At 36.7% G+C, this 20,107-nt stretch overlaps 2 protein-coding genes across 3 annotated transcripts in view; both read left to right on the top strand.

Annotated features, from left to right (window-relative positions):
* The window catches only part of ZNF566 (zinc finger protein 566), a 29,748-nt gene that overhangs the window by 5,546 nt on the left and 4,095 nt on the right, over positions 1 to 20,107 (top strand). The window contains exons 2-4 of one of the 2 annotated variants that reach the window (XM_059382971.1): positions 2,864 to 2,934; positions 6,126 to 6,252; positions 6,548 to 6,643. In XM_059382971.1, coding sequence (XP_059238954.1) covers positions 2,926 to 2,934; positions 6,126 to 6,252; positions 6,548 to 6,643 — 232 coding nt within the window. In that variant the 5' untranslated portion in view covers positions 2,864 to 2,925. Of the gene's footprint in view, positions 1 to 2,863; positions 2,935 to 6,125; positions 6,253 to 6,544; positions 6,644 to 20,107 lie in introns of both variants that reach the window. The other variant, XM_059382970.1, reaches the window with a different exon arrangement.
* LOC132005617 (zinc finger protein 82 homolog) overlaps positions 2,863 to 20,107 on the top strand; it is an 86,037-nt gene continuing 68,792 nt past the window's right edge. The window contains 1 exon segment of the mRNA XM_059382975.1: positions 2,863 to 2,934. The gene's annotated coding sequence lies outside the window, so the exon portion shown is untranslated.

The following is a 20,107-nucleotide window of genomic DNA, read 5'->3' as shown; positions in this document are numbered from 1 at the left end:
ACATATATGGTTCATATTTTAGTTATGTCACTTCTGTTCTTTCTGTTTTGTTTTTCCTCTGCACTTAGTATGGGGTTTTTTTGTTTTTGTTTTTGTTTGTTTTTTGTTTTTGACTTGTCTTTGAGTTCAGTAGTTCTGTCTTTTGCTTGTCTGGTCTCACGTTAATGCCATACAGTGACTTCTTAATTTCTTTTTTTTTTAAGTTTATTTTATTTTATTATTATTTTTAAAGATTTTATTTAGTTGTCAGAGGTGGGAGAGAGCACACAAAAAGGGGGAGCAGGAGGCAGAGGGAGAAACAGACTCCCTGCTGAGCAAGGAGCCCAATGCGGGACTCGATCCCAGAATCCTGGGATCATAACCTGAGCTGAAGACAGATACTTAACCAACTGAGCCAGCCAGGCATTCCTATTTTATTTAGTTTTTTTGGTAATCTCTATACCCTATATGCAGCTCAAACTCACAACCCCAAGATCAAGAGTTGCATGCTCTTCTCCCTGAGCCAGCCAGGTGCCCCAACTTCCTGACTTCTTAATTTACTGATCTAGTTTGTCTATTTGATTCTTTTTTATAGACTTCAGTTCTGTTTAATTCTTTCATTTTATCCATTTGCCTATATTTTAAATTTTTTTAACATTTTAATTATAGCTATTTTAAATTATTTGTTTGCCAGTTCTAATATCTGAATTGTCCATAGTTCTGCTTCTGTTTTCTGGTTTTCTCTCCAGTCTAGCAATTTTTACTTGGATGATAGATACAGTGTCTAAAACAATCCTGGAGGCAACCACTACCTACGTCTAGCCTTCTCATTATATAAGAAAAATTAGTGCTTTTCAGATCTCTGTTAACTAACAGACAAATGCAATTATTAACATACAGGAAATTTTCAGGATATGTTGGAAATAATTTAGACATTTTATTAAAAGACCGGCTTATTTGTAAGAGTACAAAATTCTCAAAAATGTTATTTATTAGATTTCAAAGGACTCTCTTGTCTGTAGTATTATCTTTTGGTAGTGCTCCATACCCGAGGTATGGTTATTTTGCAAGCATATTCCAGTCTTGGCCACAGAGATCATTGGCTTTACAAGGGAGGAACAGATCTCTAGATGGCAAGAATTCAGCCAGAGAGGATATGCTCTGAGGGTTGGGAGTGTAACAAACAGTATGGACTATTGAAGTAAGAATGTTCCTGCCCATTCTACCTGGAAGATGCAGCACTTGAGGATGTCCATTATGAGAAACCAGAAAGGGGGACTTAAAGTGAGAAGTATGGGAGAAGGAGTCCTGTTTCCAGGTCTTCCTAGATTACTGTTGATTCTTTAGTATCTAGCACAATGCCTGGCACACAATAGATTATGTTGGTTTATTTTTTAAAAAGTACTAAGAGCTTAATAAATAGTAATAATAATAAATATATTAAAGGAGTGCTTTCAGATTTTAAAGAAGAGACATTTGTGAATTACTTTGGTTTTTGTTTCCTGAAATAGATATATCCCTGAGGGAATGCAGTGGATGTTTGGGGGTAGAAGTACCCATTAAATAATTGATAACAAGGTTCTACTTCCTGGGCAGTGGATTTTACATGCAATTACTCTTTTTAAAGATTTTATTTATTTACTTGAGAGCAAGTGTGCACAAGGAGGGTGGAGCAGGGAATGGGGGTGGGGAGGGGCTGGAAGGAGCAGGGGAGAGGAGCAGAGGGACAGGGAGAAGCAGACTCCCCACTGAGCAGGGAGCCTAATTTGGGACTCAATCCCAGGACCCTGGGATTGTGACCTGGGCCAAAGGCAGATGCTTAACCAACTGAGACACCTAAATCTAATACATATCAATAAAAAAAAAAAACACCACATTGTATTAAACATTTCAGTATTGATCTCAAATTCATTTACTCCCCCTTAAACAATTTAGACTTTTATTAGTATTTTAGTATAACATTCTTTAGGACATTGTAAACATCTTAAACATACAAAATATATGCAATTATTACGGATTCTATTACTTAAAACATTCTAAAGCATCAATGATAAAGATTTAGTCAATTTCTACACTTTTAAATTTCTTCCTATTGCTATGCTTATTTAAATGTGTTCCTAAAGTTTTTGTAATATTGCTTTGTTTGCTTTTCTGGATTTCACTTTTCTTAAGATAAGATTCATTAACCCCCAAAAGTCTTCTCAAACTGGGCAAGATTAGAGGATCTGGTTCTTCAACGAGTTGTTTCTTGGTCAGGACCTGAGACCTGATTGTACAATCCAAGATCATTAACAGCTGTTTTGAAAGTGTATATCCCAACTAAAATGTATATGAACAACTTTTAGGAGTTATTCAGAATTCATATAAAGGTAAATGATCTATATACAAGGATATTTATTATTTATTACAGTATTATTTGTTATAATGAAAGGAACCAATTCAAATGGTCCTGGGCAGCAGATTGGTTAAATGAATTAAAGTGTATCCATTTAATGAAATAAATGTAGCTAAGGGAATTAGGTAGCTCTGAATGTACTAGTTGGGATCCAAGTCAAGACACATTAAGTAAAAATAGCAATATGTGTAACAGCGAGTATAATATGCTATCATTTGTGTAAAAAAAAATTGTATCTTAGTGTGTATATGTACTCTGTATTCTCCAAACCATATCAGATTATTGAAATCTGTCCTCCTCCAGTCAGACTAAGGTCTCTAGAATATGGGATAATGAAAGATTTTTCTCACTGATTCCCCTCACTGAAAGATTTTTCATTTTTCTCACTGATACCCCTCAAGTGTTTGTGTGGAGTGAGCAGAGGGAAATGATCACTCTGGGAGCTATGAGGCAAGTCGGATCTTACGTAGCTTCTTTTGTCTTCTCCAGCTTTGCCCTTTTCCAAGAAGAGCCCAGAGGACAACCAGCCTTTTTCTGCAAATACCAAAGCCATGGCTCAGGTGAGATGCTGTTTCCTTTTTGCTCAAATAGAATCATTTTACCCCTAGTAATATGTAAATATTTGCTTCCCTCATCATGATATTTTTGGCGCATAAAAAAGAAAACAACTTTCAGACAGTTTAGTTAAAAGCAATGTCAATATCAAAGTTTTCTTACCCTTGCTCTAAAGAAAAAGGTCTCCAGTATGTCAATTAAAAGAATGTCTTTCAAGGAAAGGAAAAATGAAGCGGGGGGAATCAGAGAGGGAGACAAATTATGAGACACTCTGGACTCCGGGAATCAAACTGAGGGTTTTAGAGGGGAGGGCAGTAGGGGAATGGGTGAGCCCAGTGATAGCTATTAAGGAGGGCACATATTGCATGGACCACTGGGTGTTACATGCAAACAATGAATCATGGAACAATACATCAAAAAACAATGATGTACTGTATGGTGTCTAACATAACGTAATAGAAAAATATTTTAAGATGTCTCTCTTGGGGGCACATGGGTGGCTCAGTGGGTCAAAGCCTCTGCCTTCGGCTCAGGTCATGATCCCAGGGTCCTGGGATCAAGCCCCGCATTGGGCTCTCTGCTCCTCGGGGAGCCTGCTTCCTCCTCTCTCTCGGCCTGCCACTCTGCCTACTTGTGATCTCTGTCAAATAAATAAATAAAATCTTTAAAAAAAAAAAGTCTCTTGGTGGAGATATTTATAGAAAAACGAAGTGGTTCTATAACCATTGTTGGAAAAAACAAAGCCTGCTTGAAGATTTTTATACTCTTAAATTACATGTAACAGAGGACCAAGTGGTTGGATAACAAGTCTCTGTGAAGAGATCTTAATCAGATTAAAATCCATCAGAAAATTGCTTATGGATTCCTTCAAGAATCCTTATTTGTTCCTACAAAGAGACTGTTAATTACATAATGTAGAAATGGTCTGGCTGAGACCAGGTTTGGAAAAAACTTTTACCCTGGTTAACATGGTCCCCATTCAGGAACCTGATCCCCATTTCTTCATAAACAACCCCAGGGCCCTTCTCGGTTCTGTATTCTTTTAAGCAATTTACACACTCATTTAGTAAGTCCTTCAGCATCTTCTGTCTTAGACTTCTGCCAGAAATCTTGATAGAACAGAAATCTGTTCTCCATTTGTTAATGAATCTAATTTGCTTGGGCAGTGATTAGATAGGATGGAGATAAGTAATTAGGGGCACCTCATAGGGAAAAGCCCTGACCACCACAGACCTAGGTTTTCAAAGAGGAAAACATAAGGAATGGTTTTGCTTGATTTCAGTCATAATATGTGGGAAAATCTCCTGGTGTATGGGCCTTTCACATTTGGGGATATGACTTCTGGTTAGTAGAAAGCTCTGACACTTCACCAGATCATCCATGATAAATAGACTTCAGTAATGTGTGAATTTGGATCATCTTCCATCACTTTCCCATAGCACAAGAACAAAGGGAATTTGGAACAACGGGTAGTTATGAGTAAAATTGGGCCAATCTGAGGAGCTCTTTAAAAATCACCTTCAACCCTGGGGATAAAAATATATGTTTATAAAAAATAAAAAATTTTAAAAAAATAAATAAAAATAAATAAATAAAAAATCACCTTCAACCTCAGTGTCTAAAAACAAAAGAAAACTTGTTTTATATCCAATAATAGAATATTATTCAATGAAAAAAAAAATGCTTATAAAAAGAATTTGTTGAGGCGCCTGGGTGGCTCAGTAGTTAGGCCTCTGCCCTCGGCTTGGGTCATGATCTCAGGGTCCTGGGATGGAGGCCCGCACTGGGCTCTCTGCTCATTGGGGATCTTGCTTCCCCCTATCTCTCTGCCTGCCTCTCTGCCTACTTGTGATCTCTCACTCTCTGTCAAATAAATAAATAAAATCTTTAAAAAAAAAAAACTTGTTGTAACAAGGAATTAGCTCTTATTATATAATAGTGTGATATGAGAAAGGGTCAGTCTTAAATTTCATACAAATTTAATTTTCTAAGATAAAATGTTTTTTAAAGTCATTTTATGCATTTTACAAGTGAAGTAGTGCTATTCCAATCTTGCCCCATCTCCAGTCCTACCCCTAAAAGGCAACTCAACTGTCTTAAATATGGTTTAATTGCTATCTTTTGCTGAATCAGTTTTACTCTCTTGACTTACTACAGAGTGGAAGGGACATTATAGTCTTGTATTGCACCCTTCATTTCCTCTGATTGTTATTAATTATATTACAGTTTGTTGTCAAATTAGTAATATACAGAATATTATGACTGCAAATATTGCTCTTTGCTAAGCCAGCTTATACCGCTGTCCTATTACAACCTTTCATTTTTCCTGGAGTTAATTGCTTTTTTTCCCCATTTGCTTAGTTGTCCATGTTTTCCCTCTGGTCAGACATATCATTTGTTTTGAGTGTGGAGACTGCCACCCCCCTTTCCCCTTTTCCTGCTCCCAACTGGTCTGATTACTCTCTGGACCTGCTGCATACCTTTCCCAAGACTTCCCCTTTTTTGTTTACCTGAGACGCCTATCTCTTGAGTACTACGTCTTCCTCTTTTTTGGTTTATTCCCATCCTTTTGGTGTAGCACTTCTGGTAGTTTCCTAAGAAATTGTGCTGCAGTCCTTTTATGTCTAAAAATATCTTTTTCAACCCTCACAACAGAATGATAGTTATATAATCTAGGTCAGAATTTCTTTTCTCCATCACCAATTGAAGAATTGTTCTTGTCATTTCTTATTTTTAGTAGTGTTCTTGAGAACCTCATTGCCTTTCTGACTCTTCATGTCTTTTATATGATCTATGGTCTGGGTACTTTTAATATCCTCGCTTTATCCCTTATTCTGAAATTTTACTCCTAGCTATTGGGGAAAAGATGAGAGAGAAAGAGGATCACATGTGTTGATGACTTATTGTATGGGAAGTATTATACTAGCCATTTGTATATACTATCTCATGTAATTGGGATACCCCTCTTAACAGGATTTTGTACCTTCCCAGTTTTATCAGGGGGAAACAGAATGAACATGGAAACACAAGACCATTCTGGCTGATAGGTTCCCAGTCCTCCAGTTGTGTCCCAAACATCTAGCCCCACTCTATATGCTTGTTGTTTTTCATTTCTACCTTTATTCTTTTCTCCTCCCTTCACAAAAAAACCCACATTTTTTTATTAATCAAGTCATATACATGGTTGTTGTTCCAGGAGTCAGTGATGTTCAGTGATGTGTCCATAGACTTCTCTCAGGAGGAGTGGGAATGCCTGAATGATGATCAGAGAGATTTATACAGAGATGTGATGTTGGAGAATTACAGCCACCTGGTTTCAATGGGTAAGGACGTCTGTCCATAATAATTCAGATTCTGCCCTTAGAAGATCTACTTTCTCCCGAGTGAAATACCCACCTTTCAAGTAGGTATTTCGACATCCTGTGCTTCGAAGAATGTTTTTAATATTGTAGCATTAGAAAAAAGAGCTGTGTTGAGTTATGGGGGAACTGTCAAGTCCTCTGTTATGTTTCATAAATCTGATATACCTTTCTTTGACTCTTTCTTAATGAAGGGACTAAATTTAAATCCTGGGATATTCTCATCATAAACTTATCTCGTTACTTCTTTTGTAAGCAGGACATTCTGTTTCTAAACCAGATGTGATCTCCTTCTTGGAGCAGGGGAAGGAGCCCTGGTTGGTTGACAGAGAACTAACAAGAGACCAGTGGCCAGGTAAGTGAGGCATAGCAGGTAATGAGTTGGTCAGTGGAAGGACTGCACCTTTGAGGTGCTATCTGGGAATCTCCCCTTAAAAGCTTTAGGCCCCTTGTATGCAAGTAAGCCTTTTCAGCATGAGCTTTCAAATGAACTTTACCTTTTCCCCTTACTTCACCTTCTACATGCTTTTCTCCTCTTATACCTCTTTCCAGTTCCTCTTATTCTTGCCCAGTTTTAACCAGTCAGTGACCTCCTCTACCCCCTCTAATGATATTCCTTTCTGTCCATATTTTGGATCTAATTCCTCATCACTTCTCATCTTCTTTTGTATTTAATCTTAAAAAAGCACCTCTGTCTCCTGACATAGATTTTTATTCTAAAGTGACAAAGGCTTATTTTCTTTAGGGTTTTTTAGATAAAGTAGCTCATACTTATAACACACTTATACTTAAAACAAACTTTTCATACTTATAACATTTACTTTTTTTTTTAATGTATGAGGTACTCTGCTAGATACTGCAGAGATTAAAAAAGGAATAAGCAATTTCAGAATGTATAGCTTAATAGGGGCATGAGAGGACATCTATATATAATTTCTATAAAGTAGAACCATCATAAGAGAGGTTGGGAGTAGGGAGCTCAGAAAAAATAAGGGATTAAGATATAGAAATTAATCTGTATAGATGTCATAGAGGGAGATTTGAGTGTGCCTGTCATTAACTTTAGAATGTTGGAAATAAAGGCTCTGTGCCTCCACTGAGAACTTAGAGCTGGCAATGATAAACAGAATTGGTATAAAGGAGTTTAAACAGGAGAGCACATTCATTCATTCAGTGTATGTTTACTGAGTACCTGTTGTATGCCTAGCACTATTCCCAACACTGATACTACAGCAATGAATGCAGAATCTCTATTCCCAGAGCTTACTCTCCTATGCGGAGAGAGGTACAAAAATAAATGAATATATGTCATGTAATAGTAAGTGCTAAAAAGGAAGAGTAGAGAAAGGGGATAGAGGATGCTATTTTATAGGATAGGGAAAGAGAAACTTTTCCAGTTAGGTGACATTTTGACAGAAACTCAAAGAAGTACAGCAGTAAATTATTGTATGTGATTACTGGAAGGAAGAACATTCCAGAGGGAGGAAGCCAGACAGTAAAAGATCATGAAGCAGGTGTGCATTGGCTTTATTCAGGGAGCAGCCAGGAGATCAGTGCTTTGCCATGGTTGTTTAAGTATTTTGGATAAATCCAAGACTCCATGTCATTTTACCTTTGCATAATCTCAGTATATAGTTCTAAAAAATATGGACATTTTTTTCCCATATGTAACTTTAATGCCTTTATCATCCCTAATAAATTTCTTGGTATACTGGATTGTTTTCATGTCATTATATTGAATACTAGTGAGAATGGGTATTTTCATCCTAATGGTGCTATTGTCTTTAACTTGCTCACTACTGAGTTTTACCCTTTTCATCTACTACTATTCTTGTTTTTTTCACTCAGTTTTTATGGATTTTATGAAATAAAAAATCATTTACCCATTTCCAGAAGGTGCTTTTACTTTTTTAATTTTAATTTGCGTTGGCGTCTTTAGTATGTATTTTCAATATGTTTGTAGCTCCTTAGTGATTATTTTGATTTCCAATTTTAGAAAATTGATGGTCCTCTACAAATTTTATAATACTTTATTCTGTTTTTTAAAATCTTCTATAATTTGTTTTATACCATTTAAACCCTTTTTAAGTTTCTTTTGCAATAAGGTATAAATTGAAAGTCTAAATCAATTAACCTTCCTCCCTCACACACACACACACACACACACACACATTTTAGCGCCACATCATCATTTAGCTGATTCATCATTGTTTTATCTGCCTATTCTATAATAAGTTCTGATTTATGTTAGTTTGTATTTCAGGGCCTCTTTGTCTATTTCTTTTATTCATCTGTCCACTTACAACTAGAGAGATAGATATGCCTTGAAGTTACTATTTTGTCATTATCACAAATAATGTAACAAACTGCAGGTATACATTCCAACAGTGAACTTTCATGGAACCATTACCCAGGTCAAGAACTACAGCACTACCAACACAGATCTCTTTGTATCCACAATATCTTCATGTCCTTTCATAGTTTTACTATCTAAGAGTATCGTCCACCATACAGTTTAGTTTTACTTGAGTTTGAATTTTTTTTTAATTTATTTTTATTTGACAGATAGAGATCACAAGAAGGCAGAGAAGCAGGCAGAGAGGGAGGAGGAAGCAGGCTCCCTGCTGAGCAGAGAGCCGGATGTGGGGCTTGATCCCAGGACCCTGGGATCATGACCTGAGCCAAAGGCAGAGGCTTTAACCCACTGAGCCAGCCAGGCACCCCAAGTTTGAATTTTATATACATGGAATCGTTACTATATATGTTCTTTTAAGTCTTTTTTCTTGAGCATTTCGCTTTTAAGATTCATATGTAGTGTTGATTTAGTCAGAATCGATTCATTTCATTATATGAATATACCACAGTTTATTTAACAGTTCTATTGTTCATAGACATTTGGTTACAGTTTTTGACCATTACAATCAGCTACTCTAAACATTATTTGTGTTTTAGGACTAGGAGAGGAGTGGATCTTAATACATCATGTCTTCAGCTGCCAAATTTTCAACTTTTCTTTTAAGTTAACTAATTTACAATCCCACCAGCAGTATATGAGAGCTCTTATGATTGCACATTTCCTAACATATGGTATTGTCATGCTTGGGTTTTTTCCAATTGATGAATGTATAGTATAGTCCAGTGTGGTTTTAGTTTGCATCTCCCTTTTTACTGATAAGTATAACACATGTCATATCATTGGTCTCTTGAAATTCTTCTTTAGTAAATTGCCTATTCAGGAATTTTTAAAAGGTCTTTCTGTTGAATTCTTTCTATGTTTCTTAATGATGTGTAAGGATTCTCTATATATTTTGCTTATACATACATTCAGTGTTCTAAAATTGTAAATATCTTCTCCCATTCTGAAATGTCTTTTAGCTCTGTGGTTTCATTTGTAAACAGAAGTTCTTAATTTTAGTCAAATTTATCAGTCTTTTGTGCTTCACACTCATTAGATCGTATGTGACAAATTCTTCCTCAGCTTGTTTTTGATTCTTATATAACCAAAATCACATTATCTGTATTTTTTTTGTTGTTGTTCTCTTTAAGAAGTCTTTGCTTACCATAAGACCATGAATAGAACATATTCTCTATTATTTGGGGTTGTAATTAGACATTAGAACATATGGATCATCCTTAGTATCTATTACTTTTTAATCCTTTTTTTTTTCCAATTTATACTGCCTTTCCATGGAATTCCTTGACTTATTTTGTATTAGCTCACTAATACATTCTTCAGCTATGACCATTTGGCTCTTCATAGTTATTTATTTTTTTAAAAAAATACTGTAGGGGTGTCGGGGTGGCTCAGTTGGTTAAGCCTTTGCTTTCAGCTCAGGTCATAATCCCTGGGTTCTGGGATCAAGTTCCACCTCAGGCTCCTTGCTCAATGGGGAGCCTGCTTCTCCCTCTGCCTGCCACTCCCCCTGCTTGTGCGTGCTCTCTCTCTCTTTCTCTCTGACAAATAAATTTAAAAAAATTTCTTTTAAGATTTTATTTATTTATTTGAGAGAGAGACAGTGAGAGAGAGCATGAGCAAGAAGAAGGTCAGAGAGAGAAGCAGACTCCCCGTGGAGCTGGGAGCCTGATGTGGGACTCGATCCTGGGACTCCAGGATCATGACCTGAGCCGAAGGCAGTCGTCCAACCAAGTGAGCCACCCAGGCACCCCTAAATAAAATATTTTAAATAAATATAAATAAATAAAAACTATATACAAAAGGGGCCTTTGGGTGGCAAAGTCAGTTAGGCATCCAACTCAATTTCAGCTTGGGTCATGATCTCAGGGTCCTGGATCAAGCCCGGCATCTGGCTCTGGGCTCAGACAGGAGTCTGCTAAAGTTTCTCTGTCCCTCTCTCTCTCTTTCTGCCATTCCCAATACACACACTGTCTTTCAAATCAATAGAATATATATAACATAATGAACATAAAATTAAAAGGTAAGAATATATAAATCTCTAGACTTGCATAAGCAAGAAATTTACTAGGAAATATACCTAGGAATGTAATTGCTAGGTCTTGGCATATATACTTGCTCAGCTTTACTAGGTAATACCAAACCATTTTCCAAGTGTTTCTATCACTGTCTTTCCCTGTAAGTGATACTGAAAGATTTTTTTTTTTTTAAAGATTATTTATTTATTTATTTGTAAGAGAGAGTGAGAGCGAGCACAGGCAGACAGAGTGGAAGGCAGAGTCAGAGGGAGAAGCAGGCTCCCTGCGGAGCAAGGAGCCCGATGTGGGACTTGATCCCAGGACGCTGGGATCATGACCTGAGCCGAAGGCAGCTGCTTAACCAACTGAGCCACCCAGGCGTCCCAAGATTTTTTTTTTTTAATGATCTGATGAGTATAAAATCTTATTTCATTGTTTTAAATTAAATTTTCCTGGTTACTATTAAAGATGATTGCCTTTCCTTATTTGGTCATTATTGCCCCTTCTGTGTAACGCCATTTTGATCATTTTTGCATTAGGGTATTTGTCCTTTTCCTAAGATGGAAGGAACTTTTTTTTTTTTTTTTAAAGATTTTATTTATTTGACAGAGATCACAAGTAGACAGAGAGGCAGGCAGAGAGAGAGAGAGGGAAGCAGGCTCCCCGCTGAGCAGAGAGCCCGATGCAGGCCTCGATCCCAGGACCCTGAGATCATGACCTGAGCTGAAGGCAGTGGCTTAACCCACTGAGCCACCCAGGTGCCCAGATGGAAGGAACTTCTTACATATTTTGTAGATACTAGTTTTTGGTCAATAACCTATTTTGTAGACATCTTTTCCTGTTGTAGGTTCTGTATTTATTTTATGATATCTTTTGATGAATAGTAATTCTATATGTTAGTGTGTTAAATTATATTTTTAATGGTTAAGTTATATATAGTTTATAAAACAGTCTACTTTTTTTTGCTATATGCTTCATATTTTGGGGTCTTTTTAAAAAAATTTTTTCCTTTTAAACATTTTATTTTTAGGGATGCCTGGGTGGCTCAGTTGGTTAAAGCCTCTGCCTTCAGCTCAGGTCATGATCCCAGGGTCCTGGGATCGAGGCCTGCATCGGGCTCTCTGCTCAGCGGGGAGCCTGCTTCCCCCTCTCTCTCCCTCCCCCTGCCTCTCTGCCTACTTGTGATCTCTCTCTGTCAAATAAATAAATAAAATCTTAAAAAAAAGAGAGAGATTTTATTTTTAAGTAATCTTTATACCCAATGTGGAGCTCAAATTCACATCCCTGAGGATCAAGAGTTAGATCTTCTACTGACTGAACCAGCCAAGTACCCCCATATCTTTGAATCTTAAATCTTTCCTCCTATTTGTTCTTTGAAGAATTTTTATGTTTTGACTTTCTTATTAAAGCCCTATTAACATAACCAAAATTGATTTTTATAAATGGTTTGAGGTAGAGATCAGTTGTAATTTTTTCCCATATGAAAACAAATTATCTTTCCCTCATTGAATGAAAAGTCCATCCATTTTCCACTGATCCACCAATCCACAGATTCCTTCTGTACATATTAAAATTATGTGTATATTTAGGTTTCTCTTATCATATTGGCCTTTTTATCTATCCCTGTCCTAATTAGTCTTACTTATATAGAAAGTCCTGATCTCTGACAAGATAGAATCCTCCACCCTTTCCTTCAGAAGTGTTTGGTTATATTTTGTCTTCCATATAAATTTTAAAACTTACATTAAGTAAGTTTCATTAAAAATGTTTTTTGATGGGACGCCTGGGTGGCTCAGTTGGTTAAGCAGCTCAGATCATGATCCCAGCATCCTGGGATCGAGTCCCACATCGGGCTCCTTGCTCAGCAGGGAGCCTGCTTTTCCCTCTGCCTCTGCTTGCCTGTGCTCGCTTTCTCGCTCTCCCTCTGACAAATAAATAAGTAAAATCTTAAAAAAAAAATGTTTTTTAGCGGGTACCTGAATGGCTTAGTCAGTTAAGCATCCGACTCTTGATTTTAGCTAAGGTGATGATCTCAGAGCTGTGAGATTGAGCCCTACATCTGGTTCCCTGCTAGGCATGGAATCTGCTTATATTCTCTCTCTCTCTCTCTCCCCCTCCCTCACCCTTTGCCCCTCCCCCACTTAAAAAAACTTTTTTTCCCCCAAAATGCATCCATGAATAAGACTCTCCCATCCAAGTACTAACCAGACCCGACCATGAATAAAACTCTCAACAAAGTGGGTATAGAGGGAATGTACTTCAACATAATAAAGGCTATATGACAAGCCCACAGCTAACATACTCAACCGAAAGCTTTTCTTCTCTAAGATCAGGAATAAGAGGGACGTCTGGGTGGCTCATTGGGTTAAAGCGTCTGCCTTCGGCTCAGGTCATGGTCTCAGGGTCCTGGGATCGAGCCCCGTATCCGGCTCTCTGCTCAGTGGGGAGCCTGCTTCCTCCTCTCACTCTCTCTGTCTGCCTCTCTGCCTACTTGTAATCTCTGTCTGTCAAAAATAAATAAATAAATAAATCTTTAAAAAAAAAAAAAAGATCAGGAATACTCTCACCACTTTTATTAGCATAGTACTACTCTCACCACTTTTATTAGCATAGTACCAGAAGTCTTAGCCAGAATAATTAGGCAAGAAAAAGAAAGCAAAGGCATCCAAATTAGAAGGAAGAAGTAAATCTCTATTTGCAGGTGACATGATACTTATATAGAAAACTCTAAAGATCAACTCCTCAAAAAAACTATTAAAATTAGTAAGTGAGTGAAGTGTGTAAACCTGGCAGTTCACAGGACTGTTCCCCTGGGGCTAATAATACATTATATGTTAATAAAAATTTAAAAAAAGAAAAAGGCATATAATACTACCAACTCAAGGCAACTATTGATCGTATTTTAGTATATTTCCTTTCCAGTTTTTCAGTGATCTTTTCTTACCCTTGAATTTGCAAGTTTTTAGCCTACTTTTAAAATTTAAGATAGGGTGGCTCAGTGGATTAAAGCCTCTGCCCTCGGCTCGGGTCATGATCCCGGGGTCCTGGGAAGCAGGGAGCCTGCTTCCTCCTCTCTCTCTGCCTGCCTCTCTCCCTACTTGTGATCTCTGTCTGTCAAATAAATAAATAAAATTTAAAAATAAATAAATAAATAAAAATAAATAAAATTTAAGATAATATAACTATTTCCCCAGGATATCAAAATTTCTATCCTATCATTACTTTAATGGCTATAATATTTCTTCAAACCATTAATAAACTTAACAAATGCCTTAAATTAATAAATGAATTAAGTGAAGGCCCAGAATACAAAATCAATATACAAAAATCAGTTGCATTTCTATATGCTAATAATCAATACTCAGAGAAATTAAGATAGTTCCACTTAAAATTACATCAAAAAGAATAAAATACCAAGGAATAAATTTAACCAAAGAGGTGAAAGACCTATACACTGAAAACTGTAAGACACTGATGAAAGAAAGTAAAAAGATACAAATAAATAGATATTTCTGTTCATGGGTTCAAAGAATTAATGTTGTTATAATGTCCATACTACCCAAAGCAAGTTACAGATTCAGTGAAATCCCTATCAAAATCCAGTGGCAATTCATAGAAATAGAACAATCATAAAGTTGTATAGAACCACAAAAGAACCAAATAGCCAAAACAATCTTAAGAATGAAGCTGGAGGCCCCACACTTCCTGATTTCAGACTATATTAAAACCTATCAAAACCAAAACAGTATGGTACTGGCATAAAAACAGACACATCAATTGATGGAACCAAATAACCCAGAAATAAACCAACACACATATGGTTAATTAATTTATGACAAAGGAGCCAAGAATATACAGTGGGGAAAGGACAGTCTCTTCAATAAATGGTGTTGAGGAAACTGGACAGCCACATGCAAAAGAATGAAACTAGACCTCTATCTTACACCATACCCAAAAATCAGCTCAAAATGGATTAAGCACCTGAACATAAGACTTGAAACCACAAAACTTCTGGAAGAAAATATAGGCAATAAGCTCCTAAATCCTTGATATCGGTCTTGGTGATGATTTTTTTGAATTTGACATCAAAACAAAAACAACAAAAGCAAAAATAAACAAGTGGGACCACATCAAACCCAAAGTCTTCTGCACAGCAAAGGAAATTGTCAATGAAACGAAAAGGTAACCTACATTATGTGACAAAATGTTTGCAGATCATATATCTGATAAGGGGGTAATATCTAAAATATATATGCAGATCCCATAAACTCTTCAGCAAAAAATCCAATTAAAATATAGAGGATAAGGGGTACCTGGGTGACTCAGTGGGTTAAAGCCTCTGCCTTTGACTCAGGTCATGATCCCAGAGTCCTGGGATCGAGCCCTGCATTGGGCGCTCTGCTCAGCGGGCAACCTGCTTCCACCTCTCTCTCTCTGCCTGCCTCTCTGCCTACTTGTGATCTCCACCTGTCAAATAAATAAATAAAATCTTTAAAATATAGAGGATATAAAAAGAAACATGAAAATTTTAGAATTGAAAAATACAGTGGCCAAAATTTTTAAAACTCACTAGATAAGCTCAATAGAATGGAAATAATGAAGAAATCAGTGACCTTGAAGGTAAGTCACAAGAAATTGGTTCACATAAATAACAATACAGATTGAAAATTCAAAAAGAATGTAGCCTCAGAGGCATGTGAGAGAATAACAGAGGCTTAACATGTGTCATTGAAGTCCCAGAAGGACAAAGTTCAGGACTGAAAAACTATTTGAAGAAATACTGGCTTACCAAATTTGGTAAAAGATACAACACAGCAATTCAGGAATCTCAACCACCCCAAAGATAAACAAAGAAATCCATACCAGACACATAGTAATCAAATTGCTGAAAATGGATGACCAAAAAGTAATGAAAGAACCGTAGAAAAAATAATTCATTATTTATAGGGAAACAATTACCCGAATGACTGGATTTCTCTTTCTCTTAGTAAATCACAGAGGCCAGAAGAAAGTGGAACAGTATTTTATTGTGCTAAAGAACTGTTAACCTAGAATTCCAAATCCAGCAAAAATGTTTCAGGAATGAAGATGAAATTAAGAAAAGCGATACTGTAAAAGGTTCATGGCAACTGAGACTCACCTGAGGGTCCCTGTGAAACCAGGCAGTAGTGAGGAGACTGGCTAATGAGAGAGAATTTATACCATTTTAACATCTTTTTTTTTAAGACTTTATTAATTTATTTGACAGAGATCACAAGTAGGCAGAGAGGCAGGCAGAGAGAGAGGAGGAAGCAGGCTCCCCCGCTTAGCAGAGAGCTGGATGCGGGGCTTGATCCCAGAACCCTGAGATCATGACCTGAGCCGAAGTCAGAGGCTTTAACCCACTGAGCCACCCAGGCACCCCACCATTTTAACATCTTAAAGGAGTAAGCACTTGTTAAGTCTAGGACAGCTGTCCTTTGAGAATGCACGTCCAGTGCTTTCAGATAATGTTGTCTTTCAGGAAGTCGGCAATCCATATTTCCATATTAAATTTGATACCTCAAGGCTAATAACTAATTCAAAACTTTAGAGAACTGCTGGGGGCTACATCAAACACAAAGGCATGAATAGGATACAACCGGATTCATCAGGTTTTTACTTCTGTGGACTTGTCTTTTTCTTTGAATCTCAGAAATTCTGCCAAGATATATCTGGTTAAAACTCTTCATAAATTCTGCTTGATACATAAAGGAGTTCTGGGATTACTAACCATTTTGTTCAACCCTGGAAATGTTTCATTGTTAGATCTGCATCATTGCATCATCCAGAACTCATATTTTACATTTATTTGATTTTCTGTATAATTTTCTTTCCCCATGACTCCTACTACTTTTTTGTCATTATTTGTATCCTTTCTGAGAGGTTTTTTTTTTCATGAATTCTTGTTTCAGTGATAATTGGCTTTTCACTGTGGAATTTGAAAATTTTAGCATACACCTTCCTTTATCCTCCAAGTATCATGATTTTTAAATGATTATTCAGTTCAGTTGATGACTATTTAAAGTGTCTTTTATTATTGAGCTCTGTAGTCACATTTCACTTCCTCTGTGACTTGTTCTTTTCCATGCAATTAATCCTTGTCTTAACTGAGAGTTGCTTAGTTTTCTCAATATCTCTCATTAATCTCTTTTCAGACACATCAGATAACTGGTTTATTTATTTATTTATTTATTTATTTTTTAAAGATTTTTATTTATTTATTTGACAGAGAGAAATCACAAGCAGACGGAGAGGCAAGTAGAGAGAGAGGAAGGGAAGCAGGCTCCCTGCTGAGCAGAGAGCCCGATGCGGGACTCGATCCCAGGACCCTGAGATCATGACCTGAGCTGAAGGCAGCGGCTTAACCCACTGAGCCACCCAGGCGCCCCTGGTTTATTTTTTAAGAGACATTTCTCCTCTACCCTCTGTTCTGTCCCAACTGAGACTGTTACATAGCTATCGTTTTAGAATTTCTCTTCATTATCCCACTGATTCTCTTCACCATGCTCCTTTGAATTTCTTTTTTTTTTTTTTTTAAGATTTTATTTATTTATTTGACAGACAGAGATCACAAGTAGGCAGAGAAGCAGGCAGAGAGAGAGGAAGAAGCAGGCTCCCTGCTGAGCAGAGAGCCTGATGCGGGGCTGGATCCCAGGACCCTGGGATCATGACCTGAGCCGAAAGCAGAGGCTTTAACCCACTGAGCCACCCAGGCACCCTCTTTTTTTTTTTTTTTTTTTAAGATTTTATTTATTCATTTGACAGAGCTCACAAGTAGGTAGAGAGGCAGGCAGAGAGAGAGGAAGGGAAGCAGTCTCCCCGCTGAGCAGAGAGCCCGACGGGGGCACAGGAGGGGGCTCGATCCCAGGACTCTGGGACTGTGACCTGAGCTGGAGGCAGAGGCTTTAACCCACTGAGCCACCCAGGCGCTCTCCTTTGAATTTCTTTTGATTTGCTTCTGTATTGGGTTATCTTGGATACATTTATATACCTTGACTCTTGGATCTCTTGCCATCCTCTTGCTTGGTTTATTCCTTCATTATTCTGAGGCACATGTTCAAAACCAATCAAGGAACGTATTCAAGAAAAGTAAATAGTGTATTTTATGAAATCTTATATGTCTGAAAATGTTTTCATTCCACCCTCATTTTTCATTGATATTTGCTGGAGATGTAGTTTTAGGTTGAAAAATTTAACTTCAAAATTTTGATGGCATTGTCCCATGGATTTTTGAAATTAGCATCTAGTATCATTGAGAAATCCAAAACACATTCAGGATCTTAAGTCTTTTATGTGATCTGTTTAATCTCTTTGGAAACTTTTGGAATTTATTTATAACAGTCTAATATTTCAAGTTGAGGTATATAATGTTGATTTTATTCTTTCACTTGGGCACTCACTGAGACATTTTATTCTGGAAACAAAATATCTGAGGTTTTCTTGTATTATTTTCTTATTACTTATTCCTCATTATCTTCTCTGTTCTCTGTGTTTCAGACTTTGTTCACTTTTTATTTCCAGTGCCTGGCACCATGTCTGACACATATTATGGGCTCATTAAATTTTTTGAGTGATTAAACACTCGTAATTCAGATCTTGATTTCTTGTCTTAGCTCTAGAATTTCTTTTTTTTTCTATTTTTCGTATTTTTTGTTGTACTTTCTGTGAGATTTTTATTAAGTTCTAATTCTTATTAGTTGTTCTTTGAATATTTTTTTCTGACATTATTCTCTTATGAGATTGTTTTTAGAAGCATTATTTTTCTGAATTTAAAAAATTTTCTCCATTGTCTCTCTTTCCTGAGTTTTTTTCTTTGTTCATTTTAATCTCATGTTTAAGATTTTTCCTGAAATTGTTAATGACTCAAGGCTGTCTCTTCATATAAAACGGTTGTAGAAAAAAGCTGATCTGAGCTTGTTTATATCTGAGGATGTGTAGATTTATTGGTGGTAGTCACTGTAGCATGATCTGCATAGAACAGTTCAGTGGCTCACACCACCTACAGATCTTTTAGGTTTGTTTTCTCCAGAATGGAATCCTCTACTGTCTTTCTAGGAATCAATAAAATGAGCTTGATTGCCAGATTTTGAAAGTTTACTGAGGATATCAGCCTGGGGATCAGCCTGCTGTATAGGGTAGATTTGACAATCTGAGGTCTATCTGTTTCTTACAGATTTTCAATTAATCTTCCTTTTTCAGCCCACCATGCACCCTACTTTCAAAGATAACCTGTTGCTTGTAGTTCTTGGAAATAAGTAGATTGTATAGTAGGACCAATCTGCAACCTAGGTTTCAAGGTGTTTATTTGACACTTTATTTATTTATTTATTTATTTATTTATTTATTTATTTATTTTTGGCACTTTCTTACTATTACCTCTACTCTAGCTTCCAAAATTTTGTTGCTGCTCTTCCCTCTCCTATTCTTTGTCCTCATGGAGTTTCTTCTTTCATTTAATCTCATCACTATCACTTTAATGGGACTTGAAGGAACAGTAAAATAAATGTATATATTCACTGTGTGGTGTTTGAAAAGAGTATGTCCTTTTTTTCTAGAGGAATTTTTTAATACATCTTTTATTAAGGAGTATATATTCAAATACTTGCTGATCAAGTCCGTTAATAAATATTTGTTGATCTTCCAGTATGTAACTTAGAACTTACTGTAACATTCATACTTCCAGTATGTAACTTAGAACTTATAACTGTGCTTAGAACTGGATACACATCGATGAAGGCAATAGACATTTTACTTTTAAAATGAAGTTAACACAAAGACCTTAACACCTATTCAGGGAAAAAGATATTAAGTGAACCTGACTAAATATGTAATTACAAATTGTGATTACAAGGAGGGTATAATTTGGTCCTGGAATCAGGGAAGGCCTCAAAAAGTATGACCTTTAGAGATTTGGAAAATGGGCAGTAGTTATCAAGGCCAATGGGGGGGGGGGGGGGGAATCTACGAGACTTAAGGAAAAATTCCTGGAAAGACCCGAAGAGGAACTAAAAACGGAGCATCTGAAGACCTGCAAAGTGGGGCCAACATGATGATGGAGCTTAGCAACCAAAAGGGAGCATAGCTTGAGATATGTTTGAAGAGGCAGGCAGCAACTGGATCATTCAGAGCTTTATAGACCATGTTCAGCAGTTTGGCTTTTATTGCAGGAGAAATTATCATAAGGGATGGATTCAGGATTGTAAACCTCAAGTGGGGAAACTAAAAAAGAAAGAGGCTGTCCTGATAGTTCAAGAGATGTATTAGATATTTTACTGACAATAGGAGGAAGAGTTTCAAGATGTATTTAGGAGCAAGATTAGGGGATATTTGCTGAATAATTATATGAGAGAAGAGACAATGTACGCGA

The sequence above is a fragment of the Mustela nigripes genome, chromosome 17, assembly GCF_022355385.1.
Source record: "Mustela nigripes isolate SB6536 chromosome 17, MUSNIG.SB6536, whole genome shotgun sequence".
Taxonomy (NCBI): Eukaryota; Metazoa; Chordata; class Mammalia; order Carnivora; family Mustelidae; genus Mustela; species Mustela nigripes.
The sequence above is the reverse complement of the archived record's forward strand: the minus strand, read 5'-3'. Positions and strand labels throughout refer to the sequence as shown.